At 35.3% G+C, this 14,865-nt stretch overlaps 1 protein-coding gene across 2 annotated transcripts in view; it reads left to right on the plus strand.

The window, feature by feature from the left end:
- The window catches only part of LOC119775123 (4-galactosyl-N-acetylglucosaminide 3-alpha-L-fucosyltransferase 9-like), a 35,954-nt gene extending 21,456 nt beyond the window's left edge, over positions 1–14,498 (plus strand). For both annotated transcript variants that reach the window (XM_038273023.1, XM_038273028.1), the window contains 2 exons: positions 11,617–11,791; positions 11,953–14,498. In XM_038273023.1, coding sequence (XP_038128951.1) covers positions 11,779–11,791; positions 11,953–13,040 — 1,101 coding nt within the window. In that variant the 5' untranslated portion in view covers positions 11,617–11,778 and the 3' untranslated portion in view covers positions 13,041–14,498. The remainder of the gene's footprint in view (positions 1–11,616; positions 11,792–11,952) is intronic.
- The last annotated feature ends 367 nt before the right edge of the window (positions 14,499–14,865 follow it).

Genomic DNA, 14,865 nt, shown 5'->3' on the forward strand with positions numbered 1-14,865 from the left:
TCATGTGATATTGGGAGCTGCATATGGGGATCTTGTGTGCATGTATGGATGACATATGTGAGCTTGTTAATACTGAGACTCTTCTAGCTTCATAATTCGAGGAGTGAATATTTAAAAAATGTCTCCCTCCCTATTTCCTTCTCCTTTCCAATTTTTCTTGCATAGTAATGCTCTATTCAATTTATTCAAAAATACTTTTGTGGCATGATGATAGCTGTAGGCAGGATCTTCTGTACTGTAGGTGTCTGTCTTGTACCTGAACTGAAAAAGCCCTTAATTGGACACTATTATTAAGCTTGGAAAAGCCTTAGACACTCTGGGCCGGATCTATCAAAGGTTTGCGTGTATTAAAACGTGAGCTATTTCACTGCGCACGCTAAAAAATGTACAAACTGATCTATCAACAGCGTGCTAAAAGGATTTGGTCTTTAAAACGTGCTAAATAGCGCCTCTTATCCATTTAGTACTTTTTCTGCAATGAATATGCAATATGGGGCGTTTACACGCTAAAGTGCGTCTTGTGGGAGGAGAACATGTAAATATATTAATTTAGCACTCGCAAAGTGATTTATCAAACCTGAAAGCAATTTTGCTAACGGTATCTGACTCTATATTTAACACGTTTCAAAAGAAGGTGCAAATGGTCTGTATGCGTAATTGCGCACACATGGCAGCGGTTATTGTCGCAAGAAGGAGACATGGAAATGAAGCAAGGAGACGCAGAGAACGCAGTTTTTCACTCCGTGTGAATATTTTTGCAATGAACGAGGAAACGATCATCAAAACATATCGTTTATCCAGCATTGCCATTTTGGAGCTGTTGGGGGAACTCCGAATGGATTTGGAGCCAGGCACAAGGAGGACCCACGCAATACCAGATATCACAAAACTCCTTGCAACGTTGCACTTTTTTGCATCTGGGTCATTCCAGCGTACGGTTGCAGCGAGAGCTGGGATCTCCCAATCTCGTTTTTTCAGAAGTGCTGTCCGACGGGGTCGGGGTTCTCCCCCTGCGCCTGTGGAGCAACGTGCCAAATGCTGCGGGGATCTCATCCACAGTCACAGGCCAATACAAAACACCTGTTTTTTTTTTTTTTTACTGCAGCACATACCACCTTAGGGAATAAAGGTTGCCAATTTATATATATATATATATATATATATATATATATATATATATATATATATATATATATATATATATATATATATATATATATATATATATATATATATATTTATTTATTTATTTATTTATTTACTTATTTATTTTTTTTGTTGGGGGTCACTGTAAGATTTAAATTTCCTAATGCACTTGTTTGTACAGACTACAAACTACTTTGCCGCAAACCACAAAACGCGCAAAACCATCATTTAAATAGGGCGTCTCCAACAGTTTTGCACCTGCCACCAGTTATGCAAATACTCTTGTTAAATCACCCGCAAACCATGGTTCAGCCCCTCGCGCAAAATTCCAGTTTGCGAGCGCAAATTACTGCACGCAAAATTGGATCTTGATAAATCCGGCCCTCTGTTGTTTTTTTAACAGTCTTTTAAACAGGATGCTTATGATTGTCTACAATATTCTTGATTTAAGATTAATTTGTCTTTGTAGAATTATTTGCAAAGCTTGGTTCAATTTCTACAATTGTCTACTGAAGTAGCTTTACAAGAAGTTAAAGCAGACACGTTTCAAAACTGTAAAGAAAATATCTTCAAGCCAGCAAAACAAAATTCAACAAGAAATTACTGTACAACTATACCAGAAAATATGTTTAATTATTAATTTGCAAGTATATTAATGTTATAGATTGATTATCAGTAGGCTTATACTTGAAATAAATGTTTAAATCTAATTTAGTTCAATTTAGTAAAAAAAAACTTCATTAATTCCGAGGGGAAGTTTTCCAAGCAATTGTTGTAGTTATTATAGCTGTAGGCAGGAAGGATCCTCTGTAGTGGTCTATCTTGTGCCAGATCTGGAGAAACCCCCTAATGAAACCCCTCTGTTGTTGTTTAACAATCTTCTGAATAGAATGCAAAATTTTGTCCTTAATGCCCTTCCCTTTATGAAGTCTTCCTTTTTGAAAATTGTCTCCAGAGGTTCAAGAGGAATACCCAGAACAGAGATGGTGTTCTGTCAGAACAGCATACGCTATCAGATCAGCATACGATTAGTTTTTATACAATCTAAATGAATTTCAAGTCACAATATAAACCACAGTTAAGGCTTTCTATGATTTTTTTCAATTCAATTCAATTCAGTTTATTTATATAGCGCCAAATTCACAACACATGTCATCTCAAGGCACTTTACAGTTCAACCAAATCAAACTGTTAAATTGATACAAAGTGTTCTATCTAAGAAAAACCAGTTGATTGCATCGACTCATTGACTCAAATACAATCCCTCACACTAAGCATGCTTGTAGCGACAGTGGAGAGGAAAAACTCCCTTTTAACAGGAAGAAACCTCCAGCAGAACCAGGCTCAGTGTGAGCAGCCATCTGCAGAGGCCGACTGGGGTTCAAGGAGACAGAAGCAGAGACAAAAAAAGCAGCTGCAGAAGGCGGCCCCGTCCAGGAAACACACAGCCAGGCAGACGAGCTCCGAGCCAGCTCCCATGTCAGAGGACAAAGAGAGCACATCCACCCAGTCACAGGACCACACCGGAAAACAGGACATGAACAAACTGAATTCGATCACATAGATAAGATTTAAACCAGTCTAGTGCTGTTCCTTTAATTCCAACAAAATATTCAAGTCTTTCTAAAAGAATATTATGGTTAACTGTATCAAATGCAGCACTAAGATCCAACAGGACGAGCACAGATACAAGTCCATTATCTGAGGCCATGAGAATATCATTAAACATGGAAACAAAATGTAACCAAATTCAAATCCCCACACACGTTTTTTACTACTAAATTTAAATTTATATAGACTAACCTGGTTTTAGCTATAGAGGCTTCTTCTCTCAACATCCCAGAAACTTCAAACATGTATGGCCATTTCTACATAAAAGAAATAACAGTATAATCAAAGCTGATTTTCTTTTTTAAAAGTTGAAACATACCTGTTTTTGCTGGTCAGTGCACTGCTGCTTAAATTCAATGTGGGAATAATTCTCTGTTGCGCATGTGCTCACATGCGTATTCGAACAGTGTATGCCGATCTGACAGCGTATGCTGTTCTGATAAACCACCGGCCTACTTTTTTAGCTTAAGGAGCTTTTCAAGTAATTTGTTCTGATGGTGTTTATTTATTTATTCATCAATTTATCTAGTGTAAATTGTGTTTTCTATGTCTAATTGACAACAGATGACAAATACTTATATGTCTCACATATGTGCGAACCATTATCATTGCATTTTTGTCTTTTAATGTTATATTTCTATGCTACATAGAAAAATTAGATATCTTAATAACTGGTTCTTGAAATTAAAAACTAATAAATATATTTGTTTAAACATAAGTTACTTTGTAACAAAATTAAGTTAACATATTTTTTCAGAGATGGATTTAACCAGTTAGACAATGTGTGCATTGTTAGTTGTATGCAAATAAAGGGGAGGTTTCAAATAATTACCAGAATGGAAAAAAGTGATCCAGCTGCTCTATATGCAAACACAGAGAAAAACAGGACAAACAACCATTCACACGCACACTCACACCTAAGGGGACTTTAGAGAAGCTGGAGTAACAAAAGCAAACTTGTACACATTCAAACTGATTAGAGATTACCTACCATTTCATGCTGCTCACAGTTTTGTGCACTCCATGATCTTTTCACATCTAAGTTACTGCATTAGTTCTTGGTCACAGGCCACAAGCACTACTATCAAGCCTCTTCAGATGATATACAATAGAGCTATTAAATCTTAGATAAAAAAAAGCAATTAGGGCCCATCACTGTGTTAGTCTGAACAACTTAAAAATGCAAAATTTTGAGAACTTTGTCAAATTTGGTCAGTTAAAACTGGTTTACAAATGCTTGCATGATCAGGCCCCTGAGGTTTTGCGTGACTGTGTAGTTCCTCTCAGAGCTGTGGGCTCAGTCACAAGAGAAGCTCACAGTGGAAAATGTCAAGTACCCAGATGCAAAACTTCCTTCGGACAATCAGCTTTCACTGTACAAGGCACCAAAGCATGCACTGAAAAAAAGATACTTTGGATGAACTTAAAAAAATTACTGTAATTTGTTACACCTAAATTTATTACTTTATCTCAAATTAACTTTCTGATGTGGTTGAAACTATACATTTTGATTTACTAGAAATAGATTTTTTACCTTAAACCAAAGAAAGAAATTGCATTAATACCAAGTAAAACTTTAATTTATGACAAAGACTATAAACAAGTTTTATACTTCGTTAAAACTTAATTTTTCAATTTGGAAAAAACAAATTTTTTACATTACAAATAAGTATAGATTCACTTTGGAATAAACTAATTGAAATGCTGTAATTTTGTTACATGAATTTTTTTTAAAGTTTTTTCAACTTAAATTTCTGAATCAACACAAAGTCAATTTTCTGTTGTACCTTACTCAAAACATTATATAGTCCCAAGCAAAAGTGTTAATTTAGGTCAATGAGATTTTTTTTTTGCCTTTTATAAGTGAAAATGTTACGACATTACAAGCCAAATTCCCAACAATATAAAACTAAAATTCACTGAAATGATTCACTGCAGATACAAATTAAAAACAGAAAAGTCTCTTTTAAATGCCATTTATTTTTGATGAGTCTGAAAATACCATCTTTCAAAAGGCCAGTGCATATTTTACACAAAGATTAGGGAAAAGAAATTACATGTAAAATTAAACTAAATGTGGGTTTTTCCTATTTTCAGACCTAATGAAACTGCAAAAACATAAACCTACACATCAACATGAAAAAATACTTTCTTCACCTCTTTAAAACTTCAGAGATCCAAAGTGAGAGTATTAAAACAGGATAAACATTGCTGTCATTGCTAACATTTGAAATACCCATTAAGAGTATGAAAATGAACTTTGAACCATTACAAAATTAGGAGACCCCAAAAAATTAAGAAAAAAAGGGGCTGTGCGTTAAAATATCAATAAACGCAGTTAAAGAAAGAAAAAAAAAACAGCTAGTGCTGATGTGACTTACTGAATTTAGTATTCACATTTCAAAGGTGATATACATGCCACAATATTTCTACAACAGAAATAAATCCAATAATACAAAAAATAAAAATCACAAATTAAATATTTTGAATTAAATCTAATTTTTCCCTTAGATTAACCTGCAATGCCTTTGAATACAAGCAATAAAACTGCACATGCATCCAACCGTCTTTCTTTGACCAACCCCATATTTAGAGCTTGACACTCAGACTGCACACTCTGCGTGTCATTCTCTTTGGTTCAATCTCCATGAAGACTTTCTGCAGCGCATCAAAAGTGTGTCTGAGCTCACAGCCGGTCGAAGACTTCGATGCGAGGGAGCATTAATGGCTGACTACAAAGTCGAAAAATGGGGTTTGATGTGACGTCACGCTGTCACGTGACAAGAAAACCTAAAGTGAAACCTAAGTAAACCTAAGTGAAAATATCATTTATTTTGAATTGTTTTATTTAATTTTATCCAGGGGGAGTGTCGTTTGCTTTGAAACAAACTGGAAATATCAAATTCAAAACGGAAACCACGATTTTTCATTCAACCAATTTAAAAATGCACTTTGAAGGAATGACAAAGTCTTTTCACTTTTTTCAGTGTGGAATACATTACCTGCAGAACTGAAGGGAGAGTCTAACTGGGTCCTTTTTAAACATAAACGTAAAGACTTTTTATTGAGAGGTCAAACATGTGAGCATTAATAATCTAACTGACCTGATCTTGTATCTGTTATGTTTTAGTGTGTAATTTGTTCTGTTGTGCCTTGTGTACAGTCACTGTATTTTGTGTAAAAGCCTAACTGGGGACAGGCATTGAGAATTAGCCTTAGCTAAAATGTTGGAGTGTGTGAAATGATTCATGAAACATACTTGTCCCTATCAAATATGCAAACTCCATGCAGAAAAACCCTGGGCTGGGAATCAAACCCAGAACCTTCTTGCTGCAAAGCAGCAGTGCTACCCACTGCACCACTGAGCAGGACAAGTTATACATCATTAATGATCAAATGAACCTTTATTTATTATTCTCATTTTGAAGAGAGACTTGTTATATGAGATGTTGTCAACAAGATGGTTTAAACCAGAAATAATGTAATTGGCATTTTCATAATTGACAAAAATGGGAAGGAAAACAGCTAAAACAGATTTCATGTGAATGCATTTATTCTCTAACCTTTCTTGCAAGCTGTATTCTGACGGTACTTGTGTGTTTACAAATACACAGGAATTCATTTTGTTTATGTACCGAAGTATAATGGAGTACGTCAGGATATTCAGCTATGAAGAAAGCAAGAAGTTCTACAGATATGGACATACTAAAGCGTAAATTAACTGCTTGGGAACATGAATTGTAGGTTAAAACTTTGGGCAGTTGTTCTACCTACTTGGCAAAACCGAAACAGCAGAAAATGCCTACCTCACATATGGGTAAATACAGTTAGTTGCAACAGAATACAAAAAAAAAAACAAAAAAAAACGTAGTAACGGACAATTGATAAAATATTGTTTAGGAAAATTTAACTTTATTTCACATTTGGATATCAACCAAAAAAAAACAAAAAACGTAAAAGGCAATAGCAGGCATCAATGAATGCTTTTAAACTCAACACAATTAAAACACGAAATGTACGCAAAATGATTAACACTAATGAATAATATTGAACAACATAAAACATAAAACCCAGTGTAGACATAAATATGAGATGAAAAGATGAATAAATGTGTTACTAATAATCAGCCACTTTAATCTGACCCATTATCATACCATTGACATACTTAGTTGTTGCAGATTTTCAACACTACAATAACTACATTAAAAATCTTAGCAGTAGCTGGCATAATTCTAAGACAGGAAACAATGGGGTGCACATTGGAGAATTATTTTAGAAGAAATTCCTTCATTTAGAAGTGACTGAAAGACTGTATTGATTCCAGCAACCGCTGCTAGTAGAATGTATTGTTTCATCCAGGAATTTTGAGGCAAATGATTCACAGTCGTTTTAATATTAACTTGTTACACCTTAAAGGCCTGATTGCACTTCAAACAGCAGGTGTTTGCCCAACACCCTGAATGCGGATGCATTCTTCCAAGAAACTATTTATATTTTGCAATAAATCAATAATTATTTGACCATGAAATGTGCCAATGATGTGCTGGCAATCATTTGCAAAGCATGTAATTTTGATCATGTGGCACAATTGCTCAATCAGATTTAATTCATGTATGCATTCCGAACAACATTTCCTGCTGTTTTTTGGTTACAATTTTTAAGTTTACCCAACAAATAATTGTGTTTTCAATTCATAATATTCTTTTTGCTGCTGTAGACTCCAGATTTTCTCCATAATGGGAAAATAAAGGGATTTTACATTCTATTCTGTTTTATTCAAATGATACAGCTCACGTAGTTGAAAAGTGAGGGATACAGACATCAATTCTGTGTGTGCCCCAAAACTGGATTAAGGTTGACAGGTTTTTACGTGGAGATCATAACCAAGCCTTTTTAATAATCACTGTCAGTTCATGAAGAAACAGAGGATGTGCAAGGGTTAAGCTGCATCAAGAGAAACTACAGTTTTGGTTCTTAAGCATCTGTTTTTAACTCCACTGATACACATACATTAAAGCTACAGTGTGTAATAATTACAGGGATATACAGTCAGAGATGTAATCTATTATACACAACTATGTTATTTATCATCATCTACGAGCTCAGCCTCTTAATCTTGATATTTGCGTTGCCTTAGAATTCGTTATTTATAATTACATAGGAGCGGGTCTCGCAGCAATGGAGGCAGACATCTTTGCGCTACGGCAGCGCAGAGCCAACAAACTAGTGATTGCGAGATCGCCAAAATGTCACAACGATGTAGAAAAAATAACGGGTATATTTATTATCTTAAGTCTACATGAAATCTATTATCTATGTAAACAAACCTCATCACTTGAGAAGGTAGGTGATGCGGACGTCATGGAAGACATTTTGTCGCTCGCCGTACTGTTGGGGGGGAGAAGCGGTGGGGGGGAGTTCATGTCGCTGCAGTCTGCAGTCTGACCGCTAGATGTCGCTAAAAGTTACACACTGTAGCTTTAAAGTAGAAGAGTCAAACTGCAGTCTTTAAAAATATAGTGTTGAGCTGGACAACCATCAGCCTAGGCCCTAAGATTATGTCTAACCTACATACCTGTGTAAATTCTCAGTCATCTGGGTCATGGCAAGTACAAAACAGGCTTACATCAGAACACAACAGGACGTTCAGCCAGATTTTTGAAGACGTTTAAACACCTTTTGGGAAATCTTTGTCCATTGTGTTGGATCACATCAATTCTGTTAGCCTACGGTGCAAGCCAAAAGAAAAGAGAAAGACTCTTGGATAGGTGTTAAAATGTCTTCAAAAAACTGTACGAAATTGGTTGCCTTCCAATTTAAGTCTGTTTTGTGATGTTTAACCTACATTACAGGGCATGATCCATTCTCGTTCTCCATTTCTCATGGACACATTTTAGCCAATATAAAAGAATTTTTGAAAGACAAACACAAAAGGAGTAACTCCAGCAACCATTTTGGTAATTTCCTCCCTATTTATCTGACCTGGTAAAGAGGAAAAATAATTGGAATTTGTTAAATTAGTGGTATTATAGATTTATTGCTGTTGCATTACAAGGACAAATCTATGATACTTTTATCTACTTTTAGTTATATTTTATTAAATAGAATAAACAAAACTGATAAGTATATAAAGTAAAGCATATTAGATGCATTAAGTTATTTTAAATTTTAAAAATCCGATCATTAGGTCTATGATAATTTTGTCTGCTATGTTTCAATGTGCTTGACAAATATTTCTCACAGGGAGTTTTCTATCAGGATCGATCCACCTCTTTTCTCTCTGGTGTGGTCTGTCATTTCAACATGAGCAGGGGACTTGACCAAACGTCAATATGTGATGAGTGAGACTGTATTTGTCATACAGATGTTCATAAATGTATTACTACAACTGTATTATACAGTTTCAGTTTTATTCTATGTGACATCCTTAACATTAGAAACTTTAAAAAAGCTAGATTATTAATAATATAATAATATAATTGCAGATAGACAAACTGAGAATAAGCTTTCTTTAGTCTTGTCTGCCACTGAGAGTGATAAAGTAGGTGAGAGAATCCTCTACAACAGACCTGTATTTATTTTTTTCTGTAAAACGTAGTAACATTTTATTGTTGGCATTTGGGCATTTTAGAGAATTGCAGATACAGACAGATGGACGGACGGATGGAAGAAAGGGCAGGAGGATGGACAGACAAATATATGTGTATAATGAAGGCAGTATAGATGTACACCATTATATTTAAATTGAATAGGTTTTTCAGAAAATATTTTGTTGTCATTCAGAAATTATTAATATCTAACTCAGGAAATATTTGGCCAGTTCCTGATTACTTTGGTAGGGAGTGAACCATCTTAAGTGTGTTTTTATATTACATTAATATGCTGCAAAGAAAAAAAATCCACCTCTCGATCATTGTGTCTTGAAGTTTAAAGCTAAAATATATTTGTTATTTTGGCAACTGCAACAATTAAAATTTATTAATTTTGTTCAGCAGTTCAGTACAACCAGTCAAGCAATGCTTCCTTGCTCTTTGTTTACAAAAAAGGGGAGGTTTCACAAAAATACAAGAAAGGAACAAATTGATCCTGCTCAAGGGATGTTGTAAAATGTGTTATTATTGCCCAGCCGTGTAAGTAGACATAGTCTATTTGACACAGTTCTAATTTTCAAGAGAGACCTGTTATAACTATGAGGTTGTCTATATGTTGGTTCAACTCAGAATTAATGTAAGTGGCATTTTTTTTAATTGAGGACAAAAATTGGAAGGAAAACAGCTAAAATAGCCATTTCTTGTGAATGCATTTATTATTTAACCTTTCTTGCAGGCTTTATTCTGAGGCTACTTGTGCGTTTACAAATACATGGAAATCCATCTTGTTCCGCTACCTAAGTACTGTATTATATACTTTCTCTGTTATGGGCCCCAAATTATGGAATAACTTACCTTTGCAGGTCAGAGAGGCCCCTTCTTTGCCCATTTTTAATGCTCGTCTTAAAACCCATCTATTTTACTTGGCTTTCAACACCAGTGGGATCTAGTTTTAAATTGTATGTTTTTTTGCTTTTAAACTGTTTTTAAATTATTTTTATTATGTTGTGTTCTTAAACTGTACAGCACTTTGTATCAACTGTGGTTGTTTTAAAGTGCTTTATAAATAAAGCTGGTATGGTATGGTATGGTATGTATTATTGAGTACGTCGGGATATTCAGCTGTGAAGAAAGCAAGAAGTGCTACAGATACAGACATACTAAGGAGAAGATTAACTGCTCGGACTGAACGCACCTTTAATATTTGATGCCTTTGAGCCTTTATCATCACTATTCCCATCAGTAGGTGGTGAACTCAGGGTTAGGGATTTGTTCTTTGCAAGCACATGCTTTATGATTGTGGTCCAGATGGACTCAGCATAGGCTACATATTGCACTGCCTTTAACCCTTTAGTCATACGCTTAAATTGTGAAGCCTACTAGGTCTGGTCAACATTTTCTTAGAATTGTTTGAAAAAATGCTATTTGGTAAAAGATTGTCCAATGCTATCCTATTTTTCTACTGAGATAAACTTACTGAAATGATGCTCCACACATAAAGACTGCAATTTCTGTGAGGGACATGGGATAAGTTTAGCAGATAACTGATCATCTTAGTTCAAGAACACTCATTCTGTCCACATGACAAATAAAGTCAGGAGTTATAACAGAAATGCAAATCTTTTGGAAATTAAGCTTGTGTGAGCGATGCAAACATTAACTGTTAAACAGAGCGTGAACAAGGAGAAATAGGCTTGTGCACGCTCTCACACATGTTTAACAGGTGTTCCCTCTCAGGAGCGGGTACAGGGTTGTGTATGTGCTTTTTTTTTAAGTGGATAAGGTGGGTTTTTTTCACAAATGCGTGAAAATTCTCCAATATATGATAATGATAGTATACATTTTAAGAGGTATACATTTATGACTCATTGTATAATTTAAATAGTGTTTATTGTTAATTTTCTATGTTTTTTGCATGTTTTGTATACCTATGTATTTATTTAATTTTTTTTATTTCTGTGTTTATTTTTTGTGTCAGAGTTGGTCCTCCTTATAAAAGCACTGAGAATTTTTGTGAATGTGGATCTTATCCACAAATAATGGATGTTAGAAGGCACATGGTCCTCACCAAGCCTTAAATGATGTAATTAAAAAGTTATAACATATTACACTTGTGTTTAAATTTGACATAAAAAGAAACATCTATTTAGAACCTTGGAGATTTGAGGGCTCAAATGCCTTATAAGAAAATAAATATCCTAATGAGTGTTTATAAAATTCAGATTCTGCATCCATAAAGAAATTAAATGATCTTTCTTGTCTTTTTTAGTGCTCTTACGTGACAGTGGTATCCTCCAGTGGACCAGCAATTTTATGATCAACTAAACCTCAGTAGATCATCAAGGATTCAAAATGGCTTTATAATAAAAAAGCCTCCTTGTGTGCAAACCACCAGACTTATTCCTAGCACGACATTTGCATTGATATCAGCATGCAGCCAACAGGTGTGTATCTCATAGTGATTGAGACATCTGCACAATTAAGGCAGCTTGTTTCCATTTGGCAAATTAAATATTATTTAATACAGTTTGTAGATAAAGCTGACTAATAAATTCTTATTTTTCTATTTTTATTTATAATTTTTTTGTGTGTGTGTCTTTTTCAGGAGAGACCAAGCCTTCTGGAACTTTACAGAAAATCCTCAGACCGCTCCTCTTTAGTATTTTTATTTTTGGATGTTTTCTCTCTGCCTTTTTGATGTACTATGTACCCTCCACTAGCTTGTTAGGTCCACCTTTAAAGCCACCGAATTATGCAAAACACCACCAACATGTCTTAACAGAGAAGAAAAAAGAAAACTTGACTATCATTCTTGTTTGGCTCCTGCCTTTTGGTCAAAACTATGACATGAATATCTGTGGCTCCACCTTCAACATTGAGGGTTGTTTCATTACAGCAGACAAAAGGTTCTACAATAAATCGGATGCTGTCTTTTTTCATCACAGAGATATTGCTTGGGACCTATCCAACTTGCCAAAATTACAGCGACCCCCGTTGCAGAGATGGATTTGGATGAACATGGAGTCCCCGTCAAACTCACCCCAGATGCCTGGGATTAACAACTTGTTCAACCTAACTGTGAATTACCGCCAGGATTCTGACATCCAAGTGCCATATGGATCTATTGTAGAAGCAGAGACTGTGGAGGACTTTGTACCACCAAGCAAAGACAAATTAGTCTGCTGGATTGTGAGCAACTGGAACCCAAGTTATATCCGGGTTAAATATTACAAAGAATTGCAAACACATATTACGGTAAATACATATGGAAATGCCTTTGGGAAATACATTGCTGACAAAGATTACAACCCTACTATATCTAGCTGTAAATTCTATTTGTCCTTTGAGAACTCAGTCCACAAGGACTACATCACTGAAAAACTGTACAACCCCCTGTCTTTGGGCACAGTGCCAGTGGCTCTCGGCACAAGCAGACAGAACTATGAGAACTTTGTTCCAGGAGATGCCTTTATCCATGTGGATGATTTCAAATCACCCAAAGAACTGGCCGAGTACCTGCTTCTTCTGGACAAGAACCAAGAATTGTACCACAAATACTTTACTTGGAGACGATACTTTAATGTCAAAAGATGCTATTTCTGGGCCGAGCACACATGCAAGGCTTGTGAATACATAAGAACACATAAAGAATACAAGGCAATCAATAACCTTAACAAATGGTACTGGGGCTGATGGTATTCAGATGGACAATGAAATACTCTCTATTCAGATAAAGGAACTAATACCACCTTGTCCTACCTCATCCCAATCTGTCCTACCTCGTTCCTGACCTTCCTTCCTTCCTTCCTTCCTTCCTTCCTTCCTTCCTTCCTTCCTTCCTTCCTTCCTTCCTTCCTTCCTTCCTTCCTTCCTTCCTAACTACATTGTAAAGCCATGAAAATCCATAAATGAATGAAAAATAGGAGAAAAAAATATTATGATATTGAGAGAAAAAATTGTATGAGAATACAAGAAAATATTTACATCCTATTTGAAGAGATAGAAAAGGAGGAGCATTGGGAGAGAACTATTCAAAGTCCTGTGTGCCTTTTTATGTGGGTCTTCGTGCAAAAATGAACAGTAAGATAATCAAACATTTATTCTATATATTCCATTGGTGTAAAAAAAAAAAGAATATGCTCTTATGAGCTGGAAGAAATAAATTACAACAGACAAAAGCATTGTTTACACTTTGCAAATGGTGTTAAAACATATAGTTTAAGTTGGGAGGAGAAACACAGTAAAGTGAACAGAGTATTTTGAGACAGCAAAGAGCAGCTGAGCCCACCATGGACCCAAGCGTGCACAAAGACGGACTTGTGTGTCAGCACAGCCGGCGGAGAGGAAATTGTCAGAGTTAAATGTGATATTGAGCCAATGTGTGTGAGATTTTAACACTGCACACCTGTCTTAACTATTAACTATTGGAACTAATGTGATAAAGTTGGTCTCACAAAATAACAGGTAATTCTGAAACTCTATACCATCTCTAAATCTTTTTAGCGGTATGAAGTATCGGACCATTCCAGTTTAATTTCATTGCCTGCTACTGTTACTCAGTGCAGTCTGTAACGTAATTCAATTTTATATTAGTCAGGCTGCTATAATGGGAAATGCTCCAATGGGAAATATTAACATAAAGGGTAAACAGGGTTTTCTGAATAATCAAGTTGCAACTGCTTTAATGAAGAACATAGTGTGTTATATATATTTCCTAAGCTTTAAATATATATTTTTAACAGTGGGAAGATAATAAGTCGTCTCTATTTTAAATGTGGGTGACAGTTTACAAAAGTTACTTTTAAGTGTCTAAGTAAAATGTGGGTTACACTTTAAGTGTTAAAACTGAGACAATGCTTATGGAGACAGGGGAATGATGGTAAGTTTTTTATATATTTAAATGTAACTTTGGCAGTTGAATGAATGCAAACATGGAAATAAGTTTACATTATGCTACTGAACACAATGTGTGAATTAACTTAACTACATGCCTTGGCTTGTCCAACATAATTTTTATAATTAAATAACAATAATGCCTTAATTTAAGGGTTTTATGTACTGAATGTTCACGCAATGTTTGTATTTTGACATTTGTGTAGTTACTCTAGATCACTTTTAAATAATGAAGGGAATAAAGACATGGTTAAATGAGCAAACTTGATTGAGCTTTTCTTGTTTGAATATTAAATATGCACATCCAGACCTGGTGTGTGGGTGGATACTAAAATGCTGATCACTTTGCAGGGTTTTTTTTCTGGAAATTTCCAAGCTCTAGCCAAAGCTTTCCATAGTCCCTGCCTGGGACTCCTTCATTGTGCATATTCCCTGCCTCAATGATTACTGAAATTCTTTGAAAGGAATTCTCCTAAAGTTCATTAAGAATACCATCCCTGCTAGCCTTGAGAGTCTGCAGTTCAGTTATAGGGACAATGTGCCTCATGTAAGAACCGTTTGTAGGAACACATACATTCTTAAAGGAATAGTACACCCAAAACATGATTAGCCTTCATTTTCTACT

This window comes from Cyprinodon tularosa, unplaced genomic scaffold (genome assembly GCF_016077235.1).
Source record: "Cyprinodon tularosa strain WSP-4 unplaced genomic scaffold, ASM1607723v1 ctg120, whole genome shotgun sequence".
Lineage (NCBI taxonomy): Eukaryota > Metazoa > Chordata > Actinopteri > Cyprinodontiformes > Cyprinodontidae > Cyprinodon > Cyprinodon tularosa.